At 36.1% G+C, this 26,125-nt stretch overlaps 1 protein-coding gene across 7 annotated transcripts in view; it reads right to left on the bottom strand.

The window, feature by feature from the left end:
* Positions 1-26,125, bottom strand: part of TFDP2 (transcription factor Dp-2) — a 177,411-nt gene that overhangs the window by 90,754 nt on the left and 60,532 nt on the right. For 5 of the 7 annotated variants that reach the window (XM_019797119.2, XM_011221859.3, XM_002916860.4 and 2 more), the window contains one exon: positions 24,554-24,620. The exons of the other annotated variants lie outside the window; for them this stretch is intronic. In XM_019797119.2, the coding sequence (XP_019652678.1) occupies positions 24,554-24,620 (67 nt within the window). The remainder of the gene's footprint in view (positions 1-24,553; positions 24,621-26,125) is intronic. 7 annotated transcript variants of the gene reach the window in all.

Here is a 26,125-nt window from a genome sequence, read left to right as displayed (position 1 = left end):
TTCTCATCTCTAAAATGGGTATAATAATAGTACTATTCTTGTAAGGAGGTTGTGAGGATTATATGAAACAATGAACATAAAGAGCTTAGTTAGCACAGGGGCACCTGCCTGGCTCAGTCTGTAGAGCATGCGACTCAGGACCTCAGGGTTGTGGGTTCATGCCCCATGTTGGGTATAGAGGTCACTTAAAAAAAAAGAACTTAGCACAATTCCTGGCAAACGGCACTTCAAAACACAACAGACTTTTTGTAATAAGTAAACTGACCTCTTCTTTCAGGGTGTTAATCCCTTGAAACTGCTGAGATAAAATAAGGTAGTAACTAAGGTCAAATGGTACTTCAGACAAAAAGTAAAAACAAAAGGAGACAAAAAAACACATAAATTACAGACCAATATCCCTCAAAAAATTTAAACAAAATTTTAGCAAACTGAATCCAAGAATATGTGAAGTGAAGAATATATCATGTCTAACTGGAGTTTATGCCAGGAATCCACTGTTGGCTTAATATCAGAAAAATTAAAAAAAAAAAGAAAGAAAGAAAATCAATGTTATTCATTGTATATCAACAGAATAAAAAAGAAAAACTACACTATCATCCTGATCAATACAGATAAGGTATCTGACAAAATTCAACAACCACTGGTGTTAACAACTTTTAGTAGGCAAGGAATTGATAGGAAACTCCTCAATGTGCTAAAAGGCAACTACTGAAAACCTGTAACTAAAAATCACACAAAATGGTTAAAAATTTGAATGTTTTCTCCTTAAGATTAGGAACAAGACAATGATATCCGCTTTCACTACTTCAACACTGAAAATATTCTTAGTGTATTAGGTCAAGAAAAAGAAAAAGAGACATAAAAATAAGAAAGGAGTAAGCGGAAGAGACAAAATTTTGGTCTATGTGGAAAATTCTGTGGAATGTGTAACAGTTTACTTATAGTGAGTTTACTGGCAAGGTCACAGGCAACAAGATCAATATATAAAAATCAATTGCATTTCCACATTCCAGCAATTAAAAAAATCAGAGATTGAAATAAAAAGATATAATTTATAACATGAAAAATATAAAAATTNACAAGATCAATATATAAAAATCAATTGCATTTCCACATTCCAGCAATTAAAAAAATCAGAGATTGAAATAAAGATATAATTTATAACATGAAAAATATAAAAATTGCAATAATTTAACAAAATATGTGCAAAGCCTTACAATGAAAACTACATTTTGGTGAGACAAACCACAGAAGATATAAATAATGGACAGATGAACCATGCTTATAAATTGGAAGATTCAATACTAAGATGTCATTTCTTTTCAACTTTATAGATTCAACTCAATTCCAATCAAAATCTCAACAGGCACTTTTGTAGAAATTTACAAATGATTCTACAATTTATACAAAAATGCGGAAGACCTAGTATAGCCAAAGCAGCTCTGAAACAGAACAAAGTTGGAAGACTTACACTACCTGATTTTAAGACTTAATAAAGAGAAGGGCCATATGCACCCCAATGTTCATAGCTGCATTGTCCACAATAGCCAAATCATGGAAGGAGCCGAGATGCCCTTCAACAGATGACTGGATTAAGAAGCTGTGGTCCATATATACAATGGAATATTACTCAGCTATCAGAAAGAACGAATTCTCAACATTTGCTGCAACATGGACGGCACTGGAGGAGATAATGCTAAGTGAAATAAGTCAAGCAGAGAAAGACAATTATCATATGATTTCTCTCATCTATGGAACATAAGAACTAGGATGATCGGTAGGGGAAGAAAGGGATAAAGAAAAGGGGGGTAAATCAGAAGGGGGAATGAAACATGAGAGACTATGGACTATGAGAAACAAACTGAAAACTTCAGAGGGGAGGGGGTGGCGGAATGGGACAGACTGGTGATGGGTAGTAAGGAGGGCACGTATTGCATGGTGCACTGGGTGTTATACGCAACTAATGAAGCATCAAACTTTACATCGGAATCTGGGGATGTACTGTATGGTGATTAACATAATATAATAAAAAAAAAAGACTTAATAAATAGGTAAAATAGAGTGTCTCAATATTGGGTACTACTGATAATATGGACTGGCTAATTCTCTGTGATGGGGAACTGGCCAGGACACTGCAGGGTGTTAAGCAGCATCCTGACGTCTACCCCTACCAAAGGCAAATCCTTCACTGCCAGAGTTGTAACAGTGAAACATGTCTCCAGAAACTGCCAAATGTCCAACGGGGGGCAAAACTGCCTTTTGTTGAGAACTACTGAGCTATAGTAAGAAGTGTGTTATTCACATGAAGATAGACATTTAAATCAATGGAACAGAACAGAATCTAGAAACAGACCCTCAACTTAGACTCCATTGATATTTGACAAAGATACAACGCAATTCTGTAGGAAAAGACAATCTTTTCAGTACATGATTCTGTAATGACTGATTATTCATTTGGAAGAAAAATAACCTCACCCCTCACCTCACTCCATACATGAAAATTTAACTCAAAACTTATCACAGATAAATTTAAGGGCAAAAATTATAAAACTCCAAAAAAATAGTAATTTCGGCTTAGACAAAGATTTCTTAGAACGTAAACAAGCATAAACTTTTTTAATTGATAAATTGCACATTAAAATATAAAACATGCTTGTGCCTCAAAACTTACTGTTAAGAAAATAAAAAGACAAGCTACAGGCTGGAAGAAAATATCTGTAAAATAAATATCCAATAAAGGACTTGTATCCAGATTAAGATAATATTATGGCAAACAATCCAATAAAGGAAAGTGGGCAAAAAATTTAAACAGTTGCTTCACCAAAGAAGATATGTTGATGGCAAATAGGCACATGAAAAGATGCACAACATCATATCATTAAGGAAATGTTTATTAAAACCACATTGACATACCATATAAACCCACATGAATAGGTATAATGAAAAAAGACCAACCATACCAATTGCTTGCAAGGACACAGGGCAACTAGGACTCCTGTAAGTTGCTGATGGGAATACCAATTTGTACAGACACTTTAGGAAACGTGTTTGGCAGTTTCTTAAAAGTCAAGCATACATTTACCAGATGACCCAGCAATTTCATTCCTAGGTATTTACCTTAGAAAAATATAAACTTAAGTCAACACATAAGCTTGTATTTGAAGGTTCACAGCAGCTTTATTCATAATAGTCCACAAGTGGAAACAATACCACTGTTCATCAATTCATGAATGGATAAACAAATTGTGGTAAATCCATATAAGGGAATGCTAGTCAGTGATTAAAAAAAGAACAACAACAACAACAAAAGGACTACTAATACACACAACAACGTGAATAAGCCTCAAAAGCATTATCCTAAGTACAGGAATCCAGATACCAATGATGTTAATAAAGCACCCAAATTATTCTATATAGCTAAAAATAACTGATTTTCAGTAGCTTTTTTGTGGTTATATAAATCACTGACTCTTAACTACCTTTTGTTATTTAACTTAAGTGTCTAATCTCCTTAAAACAACTACAAAAAACCCTTCTGCCATAAGGGTTATTTTGTATCTCCGCACAGCACTTCACAATACTACCACACATTTAAATATGAATGCACAGGCTCCATAACTCTCCTTCAGTAAAACAAGTGGAATGCAGTACAACATATTACAATAGAGTCAGGATACCTGGGTTCAAATCCGAGCTGACTAAACGGGGTAACGTGTGTTAAGTCATTTAACCTACCTGAAATTCACCATTCTTATTCATTAAACTGAAAAGTGTTGGGGTAAAGTGCAGAAAGTGTCAGGGACACTGGGGTGATAAATCAGCAATCCCAGTGTATGTAAGGCTGTAGTAAGGACACAAATCTCCTGAAGATCAAAGGGCCAAAAGTCACAGTGGAACTTGATTTTTCAGAAGAACCACAAGAAAGTGGGGGACTCAAAAGAAAGTTTTTTGGGTGTTAAGCAGGAGGGATCAGAAAAGTTACTGCAGGGATAACTGGCTTGTGACAATGAATCACAGAAGCATCCATTTTGATCTTTCAATAAAATGTCCTTCTATCATTGGGAAGCACTACATCTAGGGAAAATTAGCTATTTCAAGCTGATATAAAACAGGTTTTACTCTACTGATGTGTTATTTCCATAGTAACCCATTTCAGTAACAGAGAAATCAAAAGTTCTGATATTTGTATATGTGATTGGCTGAGAATCTACAATTGGTGGAATTATGAATGCATATAAATCAAAAGCCAGAATCATTCAAGGAATTACAAAATGGTGGGCCTGCAAAGCTTCGTTAGGGATTTTCTGTGTACCTACCATGTGTCAAAAACACGTGCAAGATTACATATTTTGTCACTTAATCTTTACACTAAACCTTACAAAGTAGCTCATACTGATAACGATCAGTTTATAATGATTTAAATGATCTCTCATTTAGAGATGAGATTATCATTCCTGTTTTAGGGATGAGAAAATTGACATTCTGAAATACAGCTTAGTAATGTGTCCAAGCAATCACCATTAATATGTGACAACCTAAGATTCAAACTTGGAGCTTTTGATTCCATGTCCTTACCACTACTTAAAACCTATTACCACTAACAAGTCCAGCTTCCAACTACTGAAGCCAACACAGTTCCTAGAAAATAGCTGCATGATAATTTTTGTTTTTCTTCTAAGGTAGCTAGAAGGCAGATACAATCAAAGGTAGGCAAGAAACAGGTATTACCTCCAGCTATCATAAGGAGAAACTAAAACACAGATGTAAAGTGATAAAGCAAGTTTCTAAATCTTGGCATTCCTAGCCCTTTCTCTGTATTAGCATTCCCTGATAGTCATCTTGATAATGATAATGAAGAAGAGGAAGAAAAGATGGAGGAGGAGAAAAGTACATGCAATTGTAAGACCAAGTGTTTCATTCTCTGAATAGCCCACACATATCTACTGAGTACCTATAAAGGTCAAGCCAGTGCTTGGTACTGGGGATACAACAGTGAATAAAATAAGACAGACACAGTTCCTACTCATAGGAAGTTTTACCCTAGTGGGAAGATACTGACAACTAAATGGACAATTTGAATATATCGCAGTAATGCAGAAAACAGGATAGGACAGAGTGCCACAGGGGCAGAGATAAGACAACTAAACCCAGAGAAAATGAAGCAGGGCTACAGGACATCCAGTTAAATGTGAATTTCAAATAAACAATGAATACTGTTGCAGTATAAGTATGTCCCAAATATTGTCCTGTATTTTCATTTGCTAAATCTGGCAACCCTAGGTGGGGATATTTGGAAAAGTGCCTCACAGGAGATGATATTTAAGATGAAAACTGAATTATTACTTGTCCCCAACAATATGGGCCCTGAAACTGTTTATCAGTTGCTGGCCTATAGAGACACCATGTGGCAAGGATCTGAAACCTCCTGACAGTAGCCAGGGATGGTAGGGCTCTTACCAGGAGCCACGTAGTAAGCTGTCTTAGAAGTAGGTCTTCCAGACAGACACTGACTCTTAAAATGCCTTCAGGTGACTTTGCTTTACTGAGTAGTGGAGGTGCTTGGGAAGCAGGCTGTGAAACGTACTTACGTGGCTGTGTGCATGCACTGAGAAGGGAAATTTGCAGAACAATCGGGAAATGAGGTTTAGATAAGTGCAAGTTTTCACTATGTTTATGTGACAAACTTTCCACACTCAATACCTTCTCCACTCCAGACATAGTCAATCCCTCAGATGACTACAACCCTGGACAATAGCTTGATTACAATAAATGAGAGACCTTGAGGCAGAATTACCTAGGTAAGCCACTCCTGATCCTCAGAAACTGTGTGAGATACAAAACGTTTGTAATTTTAAACTGTCAGGTTTTAGGGTAACTTGTTATGCGGCAATAGGTTAAGTAATGCTGTGCCCAACAGAAGAGCTCTGCATCCCGAAATAATGGGCCTACACTAGTACCCCATCATGCTCACCCATTGCTGAGAGCAGCCACAGTTAGTATGGTGGCTTCAGCAAGAATGAGGTGGTGGATCCAGAGGGGCCACAGCTGTGACTGTCATTCACTCACACCTCCCACCAGCAGGAGATCTGAATGGTGTATTTCCATGGCCACCACAGCATAACAGAAGTTTATTAAGGACAGCATATCCTCTCTGGAACAAAATAAGATCTTTCTAAAAGAACAAAACAAAACAAAAATATTTCTCTGAGTTCAGCTCAGTCACTTGAGAGAATTGTGTAAAAACAGAAAGGTAAGCAAAATAATACAGTAAATTAAAAGAGCTAAGAAAAAATCCAAGTCTCAGATTAGCTGTGGTTCTCAGCTTGATTTGATGTGTGCTATTTAATACTGCTCTCCCAACCAGGAAAATAACTTGTTCCTGGGTGGGTTGTTTTGACTCTCCCATCTGAATTTCTGAAACCTAAGGGTAACATACAAGTGAAGAGCTATGAACTGTGGTTAATCAACTAATTCAGAATTTCTAAGAGTACTTTGATGAAACAATTTGAGTGTTATAAATTCCATAAATTATTTTATTCCAAAAGATTATGTTTAAGTGATTTCATTCCAACTATCTAATGTGAAAAGAAAAATCTCAGAGAAAGACATTTCTCTTTTTTTCTCCAAAATACAGGATGAGTTGAAAGGGAGTGGGTAATGGTATTGAACTAAATATGACTGCAGGGAGATGTTGGAGGTTTTCTTTAATCACAGCCCCCAGACTCAGCCCTTGGCTTTATAATAGAGTTTTCTATCCAAATCATCTCAGACTTCATGCTAGTATGACGTATTTTTCCCTAGGCCACTTCAATACCAACAAGCTTAGTATGTGCTTATGTTAGAATCCTTTAAGGTCTGTGTTCCAGATATATCAGATATCACTTTTCTCCTTATGACCTGCAAAATAGTCACAATTATTTTACAGGATCCCTAATTCAATTTTCATAGAAACTGAAATAAGGACATTACCTTAAAAGACTTACATCTCTAGGATAGTTAGTTCACTGATTTAAGTAGACCCTGATCTAACCTGTGTTTTCTAGAAATTACTATGTCAGTTAACATTTTAAGTATTCTATTTTTTAATTATCCAATTCATTTAAAATTTACGTTGGTATACTAGTTCTAGATATTAAAAGAGAGAACATAGTAATGAAAGAAAATAAAAACTAGAATATCTCTGAATTCAAGTATCTGATATAGAATAATACAAGTTATTCAACTATTTTTCTCCAGAATTAGGTAGCAATTTTCTGTATTTACTTTGATCATATAAAATTGATACACATAGTCAACAAAACCCTGATGTATCAGGCCTAAGCCCCATGCATTTTCTCTACCACGCTAACACATATGGTTAAGATTTTCCAATGACTGTATCCATGTTTCTTAAGAATCTCTGTTGGTTCATAGTGCGCTCCAAGGAGCTGGAACTGCGGGGCGCCTGGGTGGCTCAGTGGTTAAGCGTCTGCCTTAGGCTCAGGGCGTGATCCCACAGACCTGAGATCGAGCCCCACATCAGGCTCTCTGCTCCGCTGGGAAGCCTGCTTCTTCCTCTCCCATTCCCCCTGCTTGTGTTCCCTCTCTGTTTCTCTCTCTGTCAAATGAATAAATAAAATCTAAAAAAAATAAAAATAAAAAAATAAGGATCTGGAACCAAAAACCAAGGAAAACGTTAAAAACTGGTCAGCAGGGGTGCCTGGGTAGCGTAGTCGTTAAGCGTCTGCCTTCGGCTCAGGGCGTGATCCCGGCGTTCTGGGATCGAGCCCCACATCAGGCTGCTCTGCTGGGAGACTGCTTCTTCCTCTCCCACTCCCCCTGCTTGTGTTCCCTCTCTCGCTGGCTGTCTCTCTGTCAAATAAATAAATAAAATCTTAAAAAAAAAAATCTGGTCAGCAAAACAATCAACAATTTCTAGAGGATTAGCTGCTTTTCTAACTAAACAGTACACTATAAAATTTGGTGATCCAGAATAGAAAAAAGCTGAGGAAAAAAACACTCAATACAAAATTCATTAATTTCATCTAGGATAACAGATACAACTCAGACACAGTTTCACTGTTTCTAATCTCTGCCTCCAGCAGTTCTCTTTTCTCATATTTGGAACTTCTTTTATTTTCTTTCTCATAAAACATTTCTTTTCTAGTTCTCTTTGTTTGTAAATAATCAATACATATTGTAGAATTTCTTACTTCACTGATTATCTTGAGAGAAAATTTCAAAACTAGCGAGCCAAAATTGGAGGGGAGGAGAAAACAAGCGGAAACGCCAAGAAAATCTGAAAAAAGAAAAATCTGACAGAATTTTGTCATTGTTTCATCCATTCAACAAACAGATATCAAGCCCCTGTGAGTCAGGTAATATGCTAGGGACAAGTCCTACTTTGTTCTCAAGAGCCTGCCATTACAATTAATCTTAAAATACCAATGAGGCTAATAAAATTATACCTATATCAAATTATATTATTATAGTAAATACATTAAAAATAAATTAGATAAATATATAAATAATTTTTTAAAAAGATTTTATTTATTTATTTGACACAGAGAGAGACAGCCAGCGAGAGAGGGAACACAAGCAGGGGGAGAGGGAGAGGAAGAAGCAGGCTCATATCAGAGGAGCCTGACGTGGGGCTCGATCCCATAATGCTGGGATCACGCCCTGAGCCAAAGGCAGACGCTTAACTGCTGTGCCACCCAGGCACCCCTATAAATAAAATTATATACACACACACACATAATTGTTTTGGTGGAGAGGTTTTGAATTGTTTTGTGCTTTCCACCTCGTGCTAAAGATTCTGACAACAGGAAGAAAGGAATCAATTCTGAAAATTACACATGTATAGTTACAAAAAGGGTATTTGTGGATAAAATGGAAAGAAAACCAAGATGTTAACATTAAGAAAAAAATTTTTCAAAGTCATCAAACCCCTAAAAGTAATATAAAAATCTGTGTTGTGCTTTATAAATACTTTATTTGAATCTAGTAATGTTTCTTATTACAAAAGCCAACAAAGTCTATCAACCTACTTCCTTCTTTTTGCCAAAAAAAAAATCTTCAATTGTATAACTGAAGTCATATGGAAATAAAATTCAATGATTTCTAAACGGTAATTCTTATTTAATTCTAATATTTAATTATTATGGTAACCTAACACTATCATTTAGGTTTTATTTAATAAACTTATCTTGTAGACAAACAGGAAAAATACAAGAGAGAAAAAGGATCAGATGGCACAGGTCCTTCAGGAAAAGCAAGCTGCTGGAATGAGCAGGTCAATAAAATTATTTGTAGAATGGGATAGTTGTCTATTTTCAGATCATTAAGATATTTTTAAATATCCTGAAACCAAACCCAGATTCAAAAGGCAAAGCCAGAACCATTCACTGTGTTTATTAAAATACAATCTCTTACTAAGTCTTGCACCGTAAGAGAGGCCAAACTCACCCTAACATGACCTCAGATTTAGAAGCCTGCCAAAGAATCTGTATAGAAATAGAACCAAATATTGCTTATACCTACTGTTCAAACAATATAAAATAAAACAAAAGCTTACTAGATATTTTAGGACTTAAACAGTGAAGTAAAATCAGAGAAAGAGAATATGGGCAAATGTTAGCAGCCTTTTAAATTAAACATACAAGTCTAAATTACATAAGCTAATTTATTTTTAAGATCTTGAACACTGAAATGATCTTAACACCAATTCCCTAACCTTTTTCACCTTCCAACTCCTTTTAAATTTTTTCTCATCAAGAAAGTAAAGGTTCAGCTCTATATCTGAAACTAATAATGTACTATATGTTGGCTAATTGAATTAAAATTAAAAAAAAAAGAAAGTAAGTAAAGGTTCCCTTCTTGGCAGAAATACACTATTATGGTCTCTCTAGGGAGCCATTCCAGCAGCACTTTTGGTAGACCTGTGAATTCCTTCTGTTCCTACTGCTTAGCCCACAAATTCCTTTATTCCTGTTCCCAGGCTGTGAAGATCTGTACAAAGCCTGAAACAATTAGTTTCACTATAAATGTACGTACTCTAACCTTAGATGGTTCCCTGATACTACTTAGGGATCCCAGAATCATCTCTAGATTAGAAAGGATTAACAATAGTATAGAACAGGTTCTAAGCAACAATACTCTTCAAGAGGAGAATTTATAAGTTGCTCTCATAATTAAGTGGTGTTCATCCAGGAAATTCAAAGTTCTTGTGATGTGTAAACATCAATCAATGTAATTTACCATACTCATGGGCTAAAAATACTCCACCATATAATTATTGTGATAGGTACAGGACAAAAACATTTAACAAACTCCAACAACTGTTCACGATCAGAACACTCAGAAAACTAAGATTAGAAGGGAAACTTACTCAACCACCAGATGGAAGGCAGCTATGAAAATTCTACAGCTAACATCATACCTAATAACACAGACTTGATGCTTTCCTTCCTCTAAGATCAGGAACACTGCAAGGATTTCTGCTCTCACCATCTCTACTCAACTTTGAACTGGAAGTCCTAATCAGTGATATCAAGAAAGAAAAAGAAACACAAATTGGAAAGGACAAGTAAAACTGTCTTTAATTGTAGTAGTACATGCAGAAAATTCTAAGGAATTAATCCAGACTTCAAGTTATATTACAAAGCTGTAGTAATCAAAATGGTATGGTACTGGCACAAAAATAGACACACAGATCAATGGAACAGAACAGAAAACCCAGAACTGAACCCACAACTATATGGCCAACTAATCTTCAACAAAGCAGGAAAGAATATCCAACAATAGGAAAAAGAATGTCTCTTCAACAAATGTGTTGGGAAAACTGGACAGTAATATGAAAAAGAATAAACTGGACCACTTTCTTACACCATACACAAAAATAAAAATTTATACTGATCTCTACCTCCGAAACCAGTAGCACATATGTTAACTCAGTTTAAATTTAAAAAAATAAATTAAAAAATAACGCTCAAAATTGAGATTAAAGACCTAAATGGGAGACCTGAAACCATAAAAATCCTGGAGGAGAGCACAGGTAGTACCTCTTTGACACTGGCCATAGCAACTTCTTTCTAGATGTCTCCTGAGCAAGGAAAGCAAAAGCAAAAATAAACTACCAGGACTTCATCAAAATAAAAAGCAACCTACAGCATGGGAGGAGATATTTGCAAATGACATATCTGATAAAGGGTTAGTATCTAAAATATATAAAGAACCTATAAAATTCAACACCCCAAAAGTGAATAATTCAATTAAAAAATGGGCAGAATACATGAACAGGCATTTCTCCAAAGAAGAAACACAGATGGCCAACAGATACATGAAAAGATGTTCACTATCACTTATCATCAGGGAAATGCAAATCAAAACTACAGTCAGATATGAACTATACCTATCAGAAGGGCCAAAATCAACAACACAAGAAACAACAGGTGTTGGTGAAAATGTGGAGAAACCCTCTTGCACTGTTGGTGAGACTGCAAACTAGTGCAGCCACTGTGGAAGACAGTATGGAGGTTCCTCAAAAAGGTTAAAAATAGAACTATTCTACAGTCCAGCAATCTCACTACTAGGGATTTGCCCAAAGAATACAAAAATACTAATTCAAAGGGTTACATGCTGATGTTTATAGCAGCATTATTTACAATAGCCAAATTCTGGAAACAGCCCAAGTGTCCATCAATTGATGAATGGATAAAGAAGATGTGGTACAGAGATACAATGGAATATTACTCAGCCATAAAAAGAATGAAATCTTGCCATTTGCAATGACGTGGATGGAGCTAGAAGAGTATTATGCTAAGTGAAGTAAGCCAGCCAGAGAAAGACAAATACCGTATTATTGCACTCATATGTGGAATTTAAAAAACAAAACAAATGAGCAAAGGGAAAAAAGAAAAGAGAGAGAAGCAAACCATGAAATGGACTCTTAACTACAGAGAACAAATTAATGGTTACTAGAGGGGAGGTGAGCAGGGGCATGGTTTAAATAGGTGACGGGGATTAAGGAGGGTACTTGTGAGAGCACTGGGTGTTGTATGGAAGTGCTGAATCACAATATTTTACACCTGAAACTAATATAACACTGTAGGTTAACCAACTGGAATTTAAATAAAAACTTCCCAAAAGAGAAAATCCTAACGAATTTAAAAAAGACTTACCAGAATCAAGTTATACAAGGCGGCAGGCTATAAGATCAAAATACAAAAACCAACTGCATGACTACGTACTAGCAGAGAACAACTGAAAACTGAAATTTAAAATACCACTTACAATTTAAAAAACTCCTCAAACTAATAAGTGATTATATCAAGGTTGCAGGATACAAGCTTAATATATAAAATTCAACTGCTTTCTTATACACCAGCAATGAATCATTGGAATTTGAAACTAAAAACATAAGGCCATTTACATTAGCACCAAAAAATGAAATACTTAAGTATATAGCCAATAAACACGCATAAGAGTTATATGTGGAAAACCACAAAACTCTGATGAAAGAAATCAAAGATCTAATTAATGGAGAGATATTCCATTTTCATGGATAGGAAGAATCAATATTGTTAAGATGTCAGTTATTCTCAGTTTGATGTACAGATTCNCTGTGAATTCCTTCTGTTCCTACTGCTTAGCCCACAAATTCCTTTATTCCTGTTCCCAGGCTGTGAAGATCTGTACAAAGCCTGAAACAATTAGTTTCACTATAAATGTACGTACTCTAACCTTAGATGGTTCCCTGATACTACTTAGGGATCCCAGAATCATCTCTAGATTAGAAAGGATTAACAATAGTATAGAACAGGTTCTAAGCAACAATACTCTTCAAGAGGAGAATTTATAAGTTGCTCTCATAATTAAGTGGTGTTCATCCAGGAAATTCAAAGTTCTTGTGATGTGTAAACATCAATCAATGTAATTTACCATACTCATGGGCTAAAAATACTCCACCATATAATTATTGTGATAGGTACAGGACAAAAACATTTAACAAACTCCAACAACTGTTCACGATCAGAACACTCAGAAAACTAAGATTAGAAGGGAAACTTACTCAACCACCAGATGGAAGGCAGCTATGAAAATTCTACAGCTAACATCATACCTAATAACACAGACTTGATGCTTTCCTTCCTCTAAGATCAGGAACACTGCAAGGATTTCTGCTCTCACCATCTCTACTCAACTTTGAACTGAAAGTCCCTAATCAGTGATATCAAGAAAGAAAAAGAAACACAAATTGGAAAGGACAAGTAAAACTGTCTTTAATTGTAGTAGTACATGCAGAAAATTCTAAGGAATTAATCCAGACTTCAAGTTATATTACAAAGCTGTAGTAATCAAAATGGTATGGTACTGGCACAAAAATAGACACACAGATCAATGGAACAGAACAGAAAACCCAGAACTGAACCCACAACTATATGGCCAACTAATCTTCAACAAAGCAGGAAAGAATATCCAACAATAGGAAAAAGAATGTCTCTTCAACAAATGTGTTGGGAAAACTGGACAGTAATATGAAAAAGAATAAACTGGACCACTTTCTTACACCATACACAAAAATAAAAATTTATACTGATCTCTACCTCCGAAACCAGTAGCACATATGTTAACTCAGTTTAAATTTAAAAAAATAAATTAAAAAATAACGCTCAAAATTGAGATTAAAGACCTAAATGGGAGACCTGAAACCATAAAAATCCTGGAGGAGAGCACAGGTAGTACCTCTTTGACACTGGCCATAGCAACTTCTTTCTAGATGTCTCCTGAGCAAGGAAAGCAAAAGCAAAAATAAACTACCAGGACTTCATCAAAATAAAAAGCAACCTACAGCATGGGAGGAGATATTTGCAAATGACATATCTGATAAAGGGTTAGTATCTAAAATATATAAAGAACCTATAAAATTCAACACCCCAAAAGTGAATAATTCAATTAAAAAATGGGCAGAATACATGAACAGGCATTTCTCCAAAGAAGAAACACAGATGGCCAACAGATACATGAAAAGATGTTCACTATCACTTATCATCAGGGAAATGCAAATCAAAACTACAGTCAGATATGAACTATACCTATCAGAAGGGCCAAAATCAACAACACAAGAAACAACAGGTGTTGGTGAAAATGTGGAGAAACCCTCTTGCACTGTTGGTGAGACTGCAAACTAGTGCAGCCACTGTGGAAGACAGTATGGAGGTTCCTCAAAAAGGTTAAAAATAGAACTATTCTACAGTCCAGCAATCTCACTACTAGGGATTTGCCCAAAGAATACAAAAATACTAATTCAAAGGGTTACATGCTGATGTTTATAGCAACATTATTTACAATAGCCAAATTCTGGAAACAGCCCAAGTGTCCATCAATTGATGAATGGATAAAGAAGATGTGGTACAGAGATACAATGGAATATTACTCAGCCATAAAAAGAATGAAATCTTGCCATTTGCAATGACGTGGATGGAGCTAGAAGAGTATTATGCTAAGTGAAGTAAGCCAGCCAGAGAAAGACAAATACCGTATTATTGCACTCATATGTGGAATTTAAAAAACAAAACAAATGAGCAAAGGGAAAAAAGAAAAGAGAGAGAAGCAAACCATGAAATGGACTCTTAACTACAGAGAACAAATTAATGGTTACTAGAGGGGAGGTGAGCAGGGGCATGGTTTAAATAGGTGACGGGGATTAAGGAGGGTACTTGTGAGAGCACTGGGTGTTGTATGGAAGTGCTGAATCACAATATTTTACACCTGAAACTAATATAACACTGTAGGTTAACCAACTGGAATTTAAATAAAAACTTCCCAAAAGAGAAAATCCTAACGAATTTAAAAAAGACTTACCAGAATCAAGTTATACAAGGCGGCAGGCTATAAGATCAAAATACAAAAACCAACTGCATGACTACATACTAGCAGAGAACAACTGAAAACTGAAATTTAAAATACCATTTACAATTTAAAAAACTCCTCAAACTAATAAGTGATTATATCAAGGTTGCAGGATACAAGTTTAATATATAAAATTCAACTGCTTTCTTATACACCAGCAATGAATCATTGGAATTTGAAACTAAAAACATAAGGCCATTTACATTAGCACCAAAAAATGAAATACTTAAGTATATAGCCAATAAACACGCATAAGAGTTATATGTGGAAAACCACAAAACTCTGATGAAAGAAATCAAAGATCTAATTAATGGAGAGATATTCCATTTTCATGGATAGGAAGAATCAATATTGTTAAGATGTCAGTTATTCTCAGTTTGATGTACAGATTCAGTACATACTCAGTCAAAATCCCAGTAAGTTATTTTGTGGCTATCAACAAACTAATTTTAAAATTTACATGGGGGTGTCTGGGTGGCTCAGTCAGGTAAGTGTCTGCCATCAGCTCAGGTCATGATCTGGGGTCCTGGGATGGAGCTCTGTGTCATGCTCCCTGCTCAGGAGGGAGTTTGCTTCTCTCTCTCCTTCTGCCCCTCCCCCCTGCTCCTGCAGCTCTTTTTCTCTCTCTCAAATAAATAAAATCTTAAAAAGAAATAAAACTTACATGAAAACGCAAAAGACTCAGAATAGCCAACACAATATCAAAGAAGAAAAGATGGAGAAATAACACTACCCAATTAAGACTACTATAAATCCACAGTAATGAAGACAATATGGTATCGGCAAAAGAAAAGGAAAATAGATTGATACAATAGAGAGCCTAGAAATAGACCACAAATATATTCAACTCATCTTTGAGAAAGGTGCAAAGGCAATTCAATGGAGAAAGGACAGTCTTTTCAACAAATGAGGCTAGAACAACTAGAGATTTACATGTAAAAAAAAAAATCTAGACATAAATCTTACACCTGTATTAAAATGAACTCAAAGTGGATCAGTGACCTAACTGACCTAAACAGCAAAACTCCTCGAAGAAAAAGAGGAGAAAGTCTAAGTGCCTTGGATTTGGTAATGACTTTTTTTTTTTTTTTAAGTAATCTCAATACCCAATGTGGGGCTTGAACTCACTACCCCGAGATCAAGAGTCATACGCTCTACCAACTGAGCCAGCCAGGGGCCCCTGATAATGACTTTTTAGAGAGAACACCAAAAAGCATGAACCTTGAAAGAAAAAACTGGTAAGATGGACTTCATTAAAATTAAAAACTTCTTTGTGAAAGTCATGGTTTCTCTACCATCAGATAAGGAATGTCAAGTCTCTGTGTACCCTTATAAGAAACATTATGTGTTTGTATGTCGCTTCTTTTTAAACAAATGGTTATATACACAACACATTGATGGGCACTTTTGTTACCTTAATGTGTCTTTGTAGATCATTTAACATTTGTACATCGCGTTCTTATTCCCAATTTTCTATCTACATAGTATTCCATTATATGTATTGAACACTAACCAAATCTTACTGGTGAACTGAAGTTTCCAAAATTTTGCTATTACATATAATACTGCAAAAATAAAGCTTCACTTTCCAAATCTGCCAGCACATCAGAACAAATTCCTAAAATTGGGACTGCTGGGTTATAGGAAATGTGAATGATTAATTATTGTGAAATTGCTTCCCATAAAGGCTGTACTACTTTATGCTCCTACCAGCAGTACAACAGAGCATATGTTACCCTACACCCTTGACAACAGTGTTTTATCAAATGTCTTAATACTTGCCAACCTTACAGAGTGGAAAGTGGTACTCAGCGTACTTTTAAATTACACTTTTTATGAACGAGGTGGAGTACCTTTTCATCTGTGTAAAAACTATTAGTATTTCTTTTTCTGTGTTTATTCATAAGGTTTGCCCATTCTCTATAAACTGGATTGTTGGTTTGATTGTTCCTTTGTATCACTATACAATATTCTTCTTTGTCCCTTTAATGCCTTGAGGCTCTTAGTATATTTTATTTGATATAAATATTGTTTTGTTCACTGTCCATCTTTGGTCATTTCTTATTTTCAGTCTTTCTTAGATTTAAGAATTCTGAATATATTTTTAGTTCCAAAGCAACTTTTTCTATGTTGCAACTGTATCCTCTTGAGAGTTTTCATTCTCTATCACAGTTTTCTCTCATCTTTTCTATTAGCTCCGCTTCCATAGGAGGAATCTGTTTGATTATTCAGTGATTCCCTCTGTTGAGTTGCTGAATTTATTTTAATAGGTTGTAATTTGAATAGCCGTAGGCTATTGCAATCTCTTGAATGGTGTAGAACTGGCAGTCCGTATAAGATATGCATGTTTTAAATCTGATGTGCAAGCAATGAAGGAGCTGGCAAAGTGGAATTGCTCTGCTGAGGTTACAAAGGACCAAGTGGAGGCTATACAGCAGACCTCACTCACCTGCAAAGACATGAGCAATTCATCCCACAAGCACAACCCTCCTAACAGCGGCTGATCAGGCAGCTTTCCAGAGGACTGTACATAGCTTGCAGGCAAGAATGGCCTCTTTCCACATGCCAGAAATATCCGAGCGTACCAGACCACCCAATAGCATGTGCCTCTCAGGGAATTGAGAGATTCCTGATCTTCACCAAAGATACTGATGACTTTCAACACCAGACATTATAAAGCTCTACGTTCCAATATTTTACCTTCCATTTTTCTTAATAATGCATGATTACATGATTTATAACAAAGACATTCAAATACTCAACTGCTTTTAATTCCTCCACTACTCCCCTGGATAACTGAATATAACTATCTTCAGGTTTGTTCTTATTTTAATTAATTATGTAACTTTTAGACCTCCAACTCTTAAATATGTGTCCCCTAAGACAAAAAGCTCAGAAACCTTATTCACTAAATTTCTTAACACTTTTTTCAAAGAGTTTTAAGATAAGTTCCTTCTTTATACTTCTCAAAGATTAGATAAATAAACATCTTTATTAAAAGTCTGGAAATGTACAGCAAAACAAACTCCTGCAGTTCAGTATTTCCTGAATGTAACTGTGCTACACATCAAGCTAGACCCTGAAGACAAAAATAGGAAAAAGGACCCTGCCCTCAAGGAGCTCAGAGTTTAGCAGAAGAAAAGGTTAAGCTATAAAGAAATACAATATAATGTGATAAGGACAATAATAAAGTATGTATAGGGTCCAAAGGTTAACACAATGAGACACAGGAATAAGGAGCTACAGAGGAATTCGTGGTCAGCTAGATTTTAAAGAGCAAATAGGAATTTGCCCAGTGGCCAAAGGAATTATGGACAGAAGGTAAGGACATAACATTCTTTCAACAACGTTCCTAGTCTGGGACAGATACTATGGGATAGATATTTTGAAATACCTGTCCTAGAGCTATAATGATTAATTAAGATGAAGTCTTTGACTTTAGAGAGTCAGGGAAGGGGGACCAATAAGTAAACCAGTCATTAAAGTACAGCGTGATAAATGCTATAATAGGGGTAAGGAGAATTAGAGGCTTATGGGCCAAGTGGAAGTAAGACCTAAAATTATATATGAGTAATAAACAGAAATTAGCCTTGTGAAATATGTACCAGGAGTGGAATGGAGGGGCATGTCAGGGATCATGGCATTCCAGGCGCAGAGAAGAGGGTAGAAAAGGGTAAGGACAGAGACAGAGACAGAAAGTGAAAAGAGAGATGTAGTTCGATGTGGCAGAAGAAGAGGCATCTGAGATAGGGCTAAAGATAAAAGCAAGAACCACATCATGAAGGGATTTTTTTTTAAACTTTATTTTCAACCAATCTCTACACCCAATGTGGGGTTCAAACTTACAACCATGAATCAAGAATTGCATGCTCTACTGATTGAGCCAGCCAGGCACCCCAAGGATCTTTGAAATCAGAGTTGGACTTTATCTGGAAGGCAATAAGGAACTACTAAACTAGTTTTTTANGATCAAGAATTGCATGCTCTACTGATTGAGCCAGCCAGGCGCCCCAAGGATCTTTGAAATCAGAGTTGGACTTTATCTGGAAGGCAATAAGGAACTACTAAACTAGTTTTTTAACATGGGAAGACTGTTCAGATTTGTGTTTGAGAGCTATACTACAGTAAATGAAACAGAAAGAAAGAACTCTGGAAGTAAGCACAGCAGGTGCACTCATCTGGGAAACGGTTTCTAGTAGTCTGAACTCAGTAGCAACAGAGAGAAAACGCATGGGGAGGGCTGAGAGACTGAGGACGCACAATGAACAAACCTTATAAATGATTTGATTGGAAGCAGAGAGAAAGACAAAGGAATAACAGATGAGGTCTTCGTGTCTGGTTTGGGCAAAGTGTGGATGGTTATTACTATTCAGAGAAGGAAAAGGGGAGAACAGGTTTTGAGAGGGTGAAATAATCAGTTTAATTCTGGACAGATTGAATCTGAGATACAGAGAAGTTACTCAAATGAAGATATCCAATAAGCAGCTGGATATATAGCAACTCAAGACAAAGTTTGGGTAAGAGATACAGATTTGAGGCTAGTCCATTTACAGAGTAATTGATAACTAAAGCGATGAGAACAGATGAAATTGCCTGGGGAGAATGGACAACATGAGAAGAAAACCTAAGACAAAACCCCACGGAAAGCTAACATTTAGAAGATAAAGAGCTAGGAAAGTTAGACTGACAGTAGCCAAAAGGGAAGATGAAAGTATTAATAAGAGAAAAAGGCATAAGTGCTTAATGAACACTTACTGGGTGGTATGTGCTGTGCTAAATGATTTATGTGCATTACCTCATTATAGATGTGGATACTTCGGCTTAGAGAGATCAACTTGCTCAGGTTTACACATTCTGTTTGGGTGTAAGAAGTGCAACCATGATCACACCAAGTCCTCTAGAGGCCTTGTTCTTAACTGCTACACTGTACTGCTTCTTAAGAAAGTCTTAAATAAAAGTGTGGTATCACAGACACACAAAAAACAGTGATTCAAAAAGAAACACACCATCCCAGTGGCAATGAGCTCACCCAGCAGCACCAAGATCTTGGTTTCTAATAACATTCTCCGTTAAAAGGAGTCAGGACTCTTTGGGGATATGACTGATCTGAGGAGTGGGCATGAAATACGTAAAATGAGCCTGGAGCATCTTGTACTGCTAAAAAAAAAATAAATAATAAGTGCTCAAAAGAGAAACAAACAAAGAAAAAAAAAAACCCCACAACAAGGGACATAATGTCAAAGGGACACAGAAAATCAACTGAAAGCTCCCAATGGCCACAGTTGTAACAACTTAAGCAGAAAATTAAGCAGTACTGGACTATATCACCTAGAGTATAAACTAAATATCATGAGCCCATCCTAATATAAATAAAGCAGTAAATATATAAATAAGTAAGAAGAGACAAATCTAGGGTGCAAAAGAATTCCAAATAAATGATGTAGATACTCCCTCTTACAGAGGTAAAGCAACCTCTCCACTCCTCAAATATGGGCTCCACATAATGACTTCCTTTCAAGGACTACAGTACGGAAAGTGGGAGAGGGCAAACAGTCACTTCACAGTACTGAAACGTGACAAACACTACCTCAGCCAAGTGATCAAGGTTCACATCAACAATGATAAGCCATGTTGATAGAATGGGCCTTTGATATTCTGTGATGAAAATGGCACTTTTTCTCTCAAAAACTCAGTAACCCTAATCTAATCATGAGAAACACATTAGAAAAATCCCATTTGAGGGACAATCTACAATATATCTGAAAATTACACCTCAAACTTATTAAAAGCATGGAAAGTCTGAGATATCGTCACAGCCAAAAAGAGGCTAAGGAAGATGGTCATGAAATGTAATACGGTATCCTGATGGCTCTCCTGGAAGACAAAAAGAACATTAGCTAAAAACTAAGAACTGTGAAGAAGTATGGACTTCTGTTAATCAACGTATGTTAATTTTGGTTCATTAATTGTAAAAACTGTCCTAGACCAATATAGGATGAGAACTCTGTGTACTACCTTTGTAATTTCTCTGCAAATCTAAAACTCCTTCTAAAATTAAGATGTTATTTCAAAAAACAAAGGGGGGGGGGTGTGCCTGGGTGGCTAAGTCACTTAAGCGTCTGCCTTCAGCTCAGGTCATGATCCCAAAGTCCCAGGATCCCAGGATCCCAGGATCCAGCCCTGCGTGGAATTCCCTGCTCAGTGGGGAGTCTGCTTCTCCCTCTGCCCCTCGCCCCGCTCTCCTGTTCTCTCTCTCACTCTCTTTCAAATTAATAAATAAAATCTTTTAAAAAATAATTAAAACATTTTTAAAAAACAAAGGAGGAAATTAACTGTGTCAAATGCTGATAAAAAAGAAAAAAGACAACCAAGAGCAGTTTCAGGGACTAATGGAGTCAAAGACAGATTTCATTGGGCAGAGGAGGGAACTAAAGCTGAGAATGGGATTTTAAGTGCATGGTTTCTTCTAAGAAGTCTGACAATGAGGGAAGATCAAATCAGAGCTGGAAGTAGACATCATGTTAAAGAAAGTGGTTGTTGGTTTTTTTCTTTTAAATAAAGGTACAATTCACATATCAAAAATTCACCTTTTAAAGTGTACAATTCAGTGGTTTCCAGTATGTTCACAAAATTAAATAATCATTACCACTATGTACTTCCAGAACATTTTCATTACTTCAAAAAGAAATGGTATAATCAAAGGAGACCTAAACATATGAAATATGTTCATGAATAAGAAGACTTCACATTGTTAAAGATGTCAATAAAACCAAATTGATTTACAGATTCAATGCAATGCCTATCAAAACTCTTAATAGCCTTTTTCACAGAAATGGAAAAGCTGATCCTCAAATTCACATGGAATTTCAAGGAATCCTAAATAGCCAGAACAATCCTGAAAAAGAATAAAGTTAAAGGGTTCACAATTCTCAACTTTGAGACTTATTACAAAACTACAGTAATTAAAATATTATGGGACTGACATATGGACATAGAGACCAGAAATAAGCCTTCATGTGTATGGTCAACTGATTTTTGACAAGGGTGCCAAGAGCATTCAGTGGTCAAAGGACAATCTTTCAACAAATGGTAATAGAAAAACTGGATATCCTTATTCCAGTCTGACTCCTAAATCATATACAAAAATTTACTCAAAGTGGATCAAAGACCTAAACTAAAGAACTAAAACTATAAAATTCTTAGAAGAAAGCTTTGGGGAAAATCTTCAGGATGCTAGATTTGGCAACCATGTCACAGGTATGACACGAAAAGCAAAGGCAACAAAAGAAAGAATAGACGAATTGAACTTAAGCAAAATAAAGAACTTTTGCACATCCAAGGAAACTATAAAGACAGTGAAAAGACAACCTACTGAACAGAAGAAAATATCTGCATATCATTCATCTTATAAGGGATTAATATTCAGTATACGTAACAATTCCTAAAACTCAACTCCAAAAATAATTAATCCAATTCAAAAATAGGCATAGGACTTGAGTAGACCTTTCGAAGATATACAAATGGCCAATAAGCACATAAAAAGACGCTCAACGTTACTAGTCATTAGCAAAATACAAATCAAAATTACAGTAAGGTATCACTTCACATCTACTACAATGGCTATAATAAAACAAAAAACAAAATAAGTACTGGCAAGGATGTGGAGAAATTGGAACCCTTGTGCACTATTGGTGAGAAAGTAAAATGGTACAGATGCTGGAAATCAGGATGGCAATTCTTTTGAAAAATTAAAAAGAGAATTACCATATGACCCAGAAATTTCACTTCTAGGTATATACCCAAAGAGGGTCCCAAAGAGATATTTGTATTCCCATGTTCATAGAAGCATTATTCAAAATAGCTAAAACATGGAACATGATAACTAAAAATGTGTCCATTGATGGATGAATGATAAGCAAAAGTGGTATATATACATAATGGAATAGTATTCGGCCTTAAAAGGAAGAAAATTCTGACATATACTACAACATGGATGAACCTTCAGGACATTAAGCCAGTCACAAAAAGACAATTACTATTAGGATTCCACTTACATGAGGTACCTACAGTAGTCATTCTACAGAAAGTAGAACGGTGGTTGCCAGGGACTGGGGGGGAGGGGAGAACGGGGAGTTATTATTTAATGAGTACAAAATTTGAGTTTTGCAAGATAAAAAGTTATGGATATGGATGTGGTAATGGCTACACAGCATGAACGTACCTAATACCACTGAACTATACACTTAAAAATAATTAAAGCTGTAAATTTTATGTTGTGCATTTTACTACAATGAAAAAATTGGAAAAAATGAGAAGCGTTAAGGCTTGTAGTATCTCTTTTACTGTTTCATAACACATATTTAAATTCTCAGAGTAATTCTACAGACATTATTATTAAGCCAGACTTTTTTATACTGAAATACAGACTTCTCTAGCCTTCTCTCCAGGGCATATACCCTTTGAGGGTATATGTTTCTCTCATAGCTGTCTGTATTATAATGACATATATTTTGTTTCTACCTTTAATAATGAAAAATTTCAAACATATACAAGGGAAGAGAGAAAGGAATAATGAAACCCCATGTAACTATCACCCAGCATAAAGAATTTAATCAATTCACAGTTTTATCTGTAATACCACCCACTTTACTCTTCTTCCCCCAGTGGATTATTTTGTAGATAATCCCAAACATCGTATCATTTCAACCGTAAATATTTCAGTATGTTCTCTCTACATACCAAGAGATACTGTTGAAAGATACATACAGCAAGATACAGCCAGAGTCCTGCATAAATTCTTGTACTTGTGGGTCAGATTTCTGATATAAGCATTCCTTCAGTAAATCATATATTAGACGCAGGAATTTTATATATATTCATTCATTCTACTCTACTTCCTTACAAGGAAGTAAGGCAATCAGGCAAGAAAATTGAGGAAAAAGTGGCTTGAACAGTTAGTTTCAAATGTAAGAGGATCATTAATCAAAGGTGGTCTTAGGGGCTCCTGGGTGGCTCAGTCGTTTAAGCGTCTAACTCTTGATTTTGGGTCAGGTTATGATCTCAGGGTTGTAAGATCAAGCCTGTGGGTGAAGCCTGCTTGGGATTCTCTCTCTCCCTCTGCCCTCCCACCCCTCCCTCACTCTCACATGGGTGCTCTCTCTCTCTCTCTCTGGCTCTTAAAAAAAAAAAAAAAGGTTGTCTTAGAGACCTCTTAGGAAAGAGATGGAGAAAAGTAACACAAATACCACGTATACTCTCAGGGACGCCTGGGTGGCTCAGTTGGTTAAGCATCTGCCTTTGGCTCAGGTCATGATCTCAGGGCCCTGGGATCAAGCTGCACATTGGGCTCCCTGCTCAGCAAAGAGTCTACTTCTTCCTCTCCCTCTACCCCTCCCCCTGCTCGTGTTCTCTCTCTCAAGCAAATAAATACAATCTTTAAAGAAAAATACCACACACACTCTCCCTCCCTTCATTCTCTCTCTCTCCCCCCACCTCTCAGAACTAACTTTCATATGATACAAGTTATTTGGTATATGATAACACAACACAGTCATATTACATAATTATTATACATGAAGTACACATGTAGCTGCATATTTTATAAAACAAATACAATAAAACTAGCTCAATGCAGAGAAAATTTCTATTCATCTGTCCTTACCTTTTGTTGGACTGAGATTCTGATCAATAAATCCTCTTAGTTCTGCATTTGTAGAGGTCAAACCAACCTGAATAAAATAGTTTTAAAAATTAAAAATAGGATCCTTAAGTATTATGTGGTCATTTAATAAGCTATTTTATACTTTCTACTGAAGCACCATGTCAAATAATATAGATAGCCACATAAAAATGAATTAACTATGTTATCAATAGTAGAATTAAAAAGAATACGTTGCTTGAAATGGGAAGAACAGGAACTGTCAAGGTTAAGATAAAAATTAATGAAATAGGGGCGCCTGGGTGGCACAGCGGTTAAGCGTCTGCCTTCAGCTCAGGGCGTGATCCCAGTGTTATGGGACCGAGCCCCACATCAGGCTCCTCTGCTATGAGCCTGCTTCTTCCTCTCCCACTCCCCCTGCTTGTGTTTCCTCTCTCACTGGCTGTCTCTATCTCTGTTGAATAAATAAATAAAATCTTTAAAAAAAAATTAATGAAATAGGTACGCCTGGGTGGCACAGCGGTTAAGCGTCTGCCTTCGGCTCAGGGCGTGATCCCAGCGTTCTGGGATCGAGCCCCACATCAGGCTCCTCCGCTATGAGCCTCCTTCTTCCTCTCCCACTCCCCCTGCTTGTGTTCCCTCTCTCACTGGCTGTCTCTATCTCTGTCAAATTAATAAATAAAATCTTTAAAAAAAATTAATGAAATAATGTTACTTGTGAGCGGAACTGAAATCTACAGATTCTATTGATTTTTTTTTTTTTTGAAAGCAAGTAATGGGGCAGCCCTGAAGTTGCCAACAGATACACCACAATTCCACCTTCATGCTGCCCTTAATTTTTGTTGTTCATAATCACTGCCTATGATGCTTTTCAACATTATGATATGTAATGGATCAGATAAAGACCATTAACACCACACCAAGGAGGTGAGGTCTACCAGTCTCAAATCCAACTGCTTGGGCTCATACTCTGGCTCATCAAGACTACTATGTGCATGGTCATGGTCAAGTCACACAAACTATACCTCAGTCTCCTCAACTGTAAACTGAAGGATGCTAGAAGTGCTTAAAAGTTTAGGTTATAGAAAGATTAAGACAGCTCATGTAAAGCGCCTAGCATAGTGTATGGCACAAAGTGCTACATCACATTAACCTTCGTTATTATTAATATGATATCTGAGGGACTATCTATAGCAGGCATGTTTATAAAATCACCTTTAGACAATTTATTTCATTTAATGTGATAGTCACTGGACTTCTTGGAATCACAGAGCTAAACATGGTAGTATCATCAGAATTTAAAAATTTATTATAGAGGCAGGAGGGAAAAACCCTCCATTTTTGAAAACGACATAAAGCAAGATTCCAATAAATGATTCTACTATTACTATTATGTTATTGTTTTAATCCTTATAGATTTGTAATCTTTAAATATCAATGCTAACTTGGTACCTCAAACATCCTTTCAAAGTACTAGCACATTAAAAAGATTTTAAAGCACACAGATCTTTATAACTTTGTATCTGTGCACTTAATGTTATTTTTAAACTACCCACTGCATTAGCATTATATATT

The sequence above is a fragment of the Ailuropoda melanoleuca genome, chromosome 6 (assembly GCF_002007445.2).
Source record: "Ailuropoda melanoleuca isolate Jingjing chromosome 6, ASM200744v2, whole genome shotgun sequence".
Taxonomy (NCBI): Eukaryota; Metazoa; Chordata; class Mammalia; order Carnivora; family Ursidae; genus Ailuropoda; species Ailuropoda melanoleuca.
The sequence above is the reverse complement of the archived record's forward strand: the minus strand, read 5'-3'. Positions and strand labels throughout refer to the sequence as shown.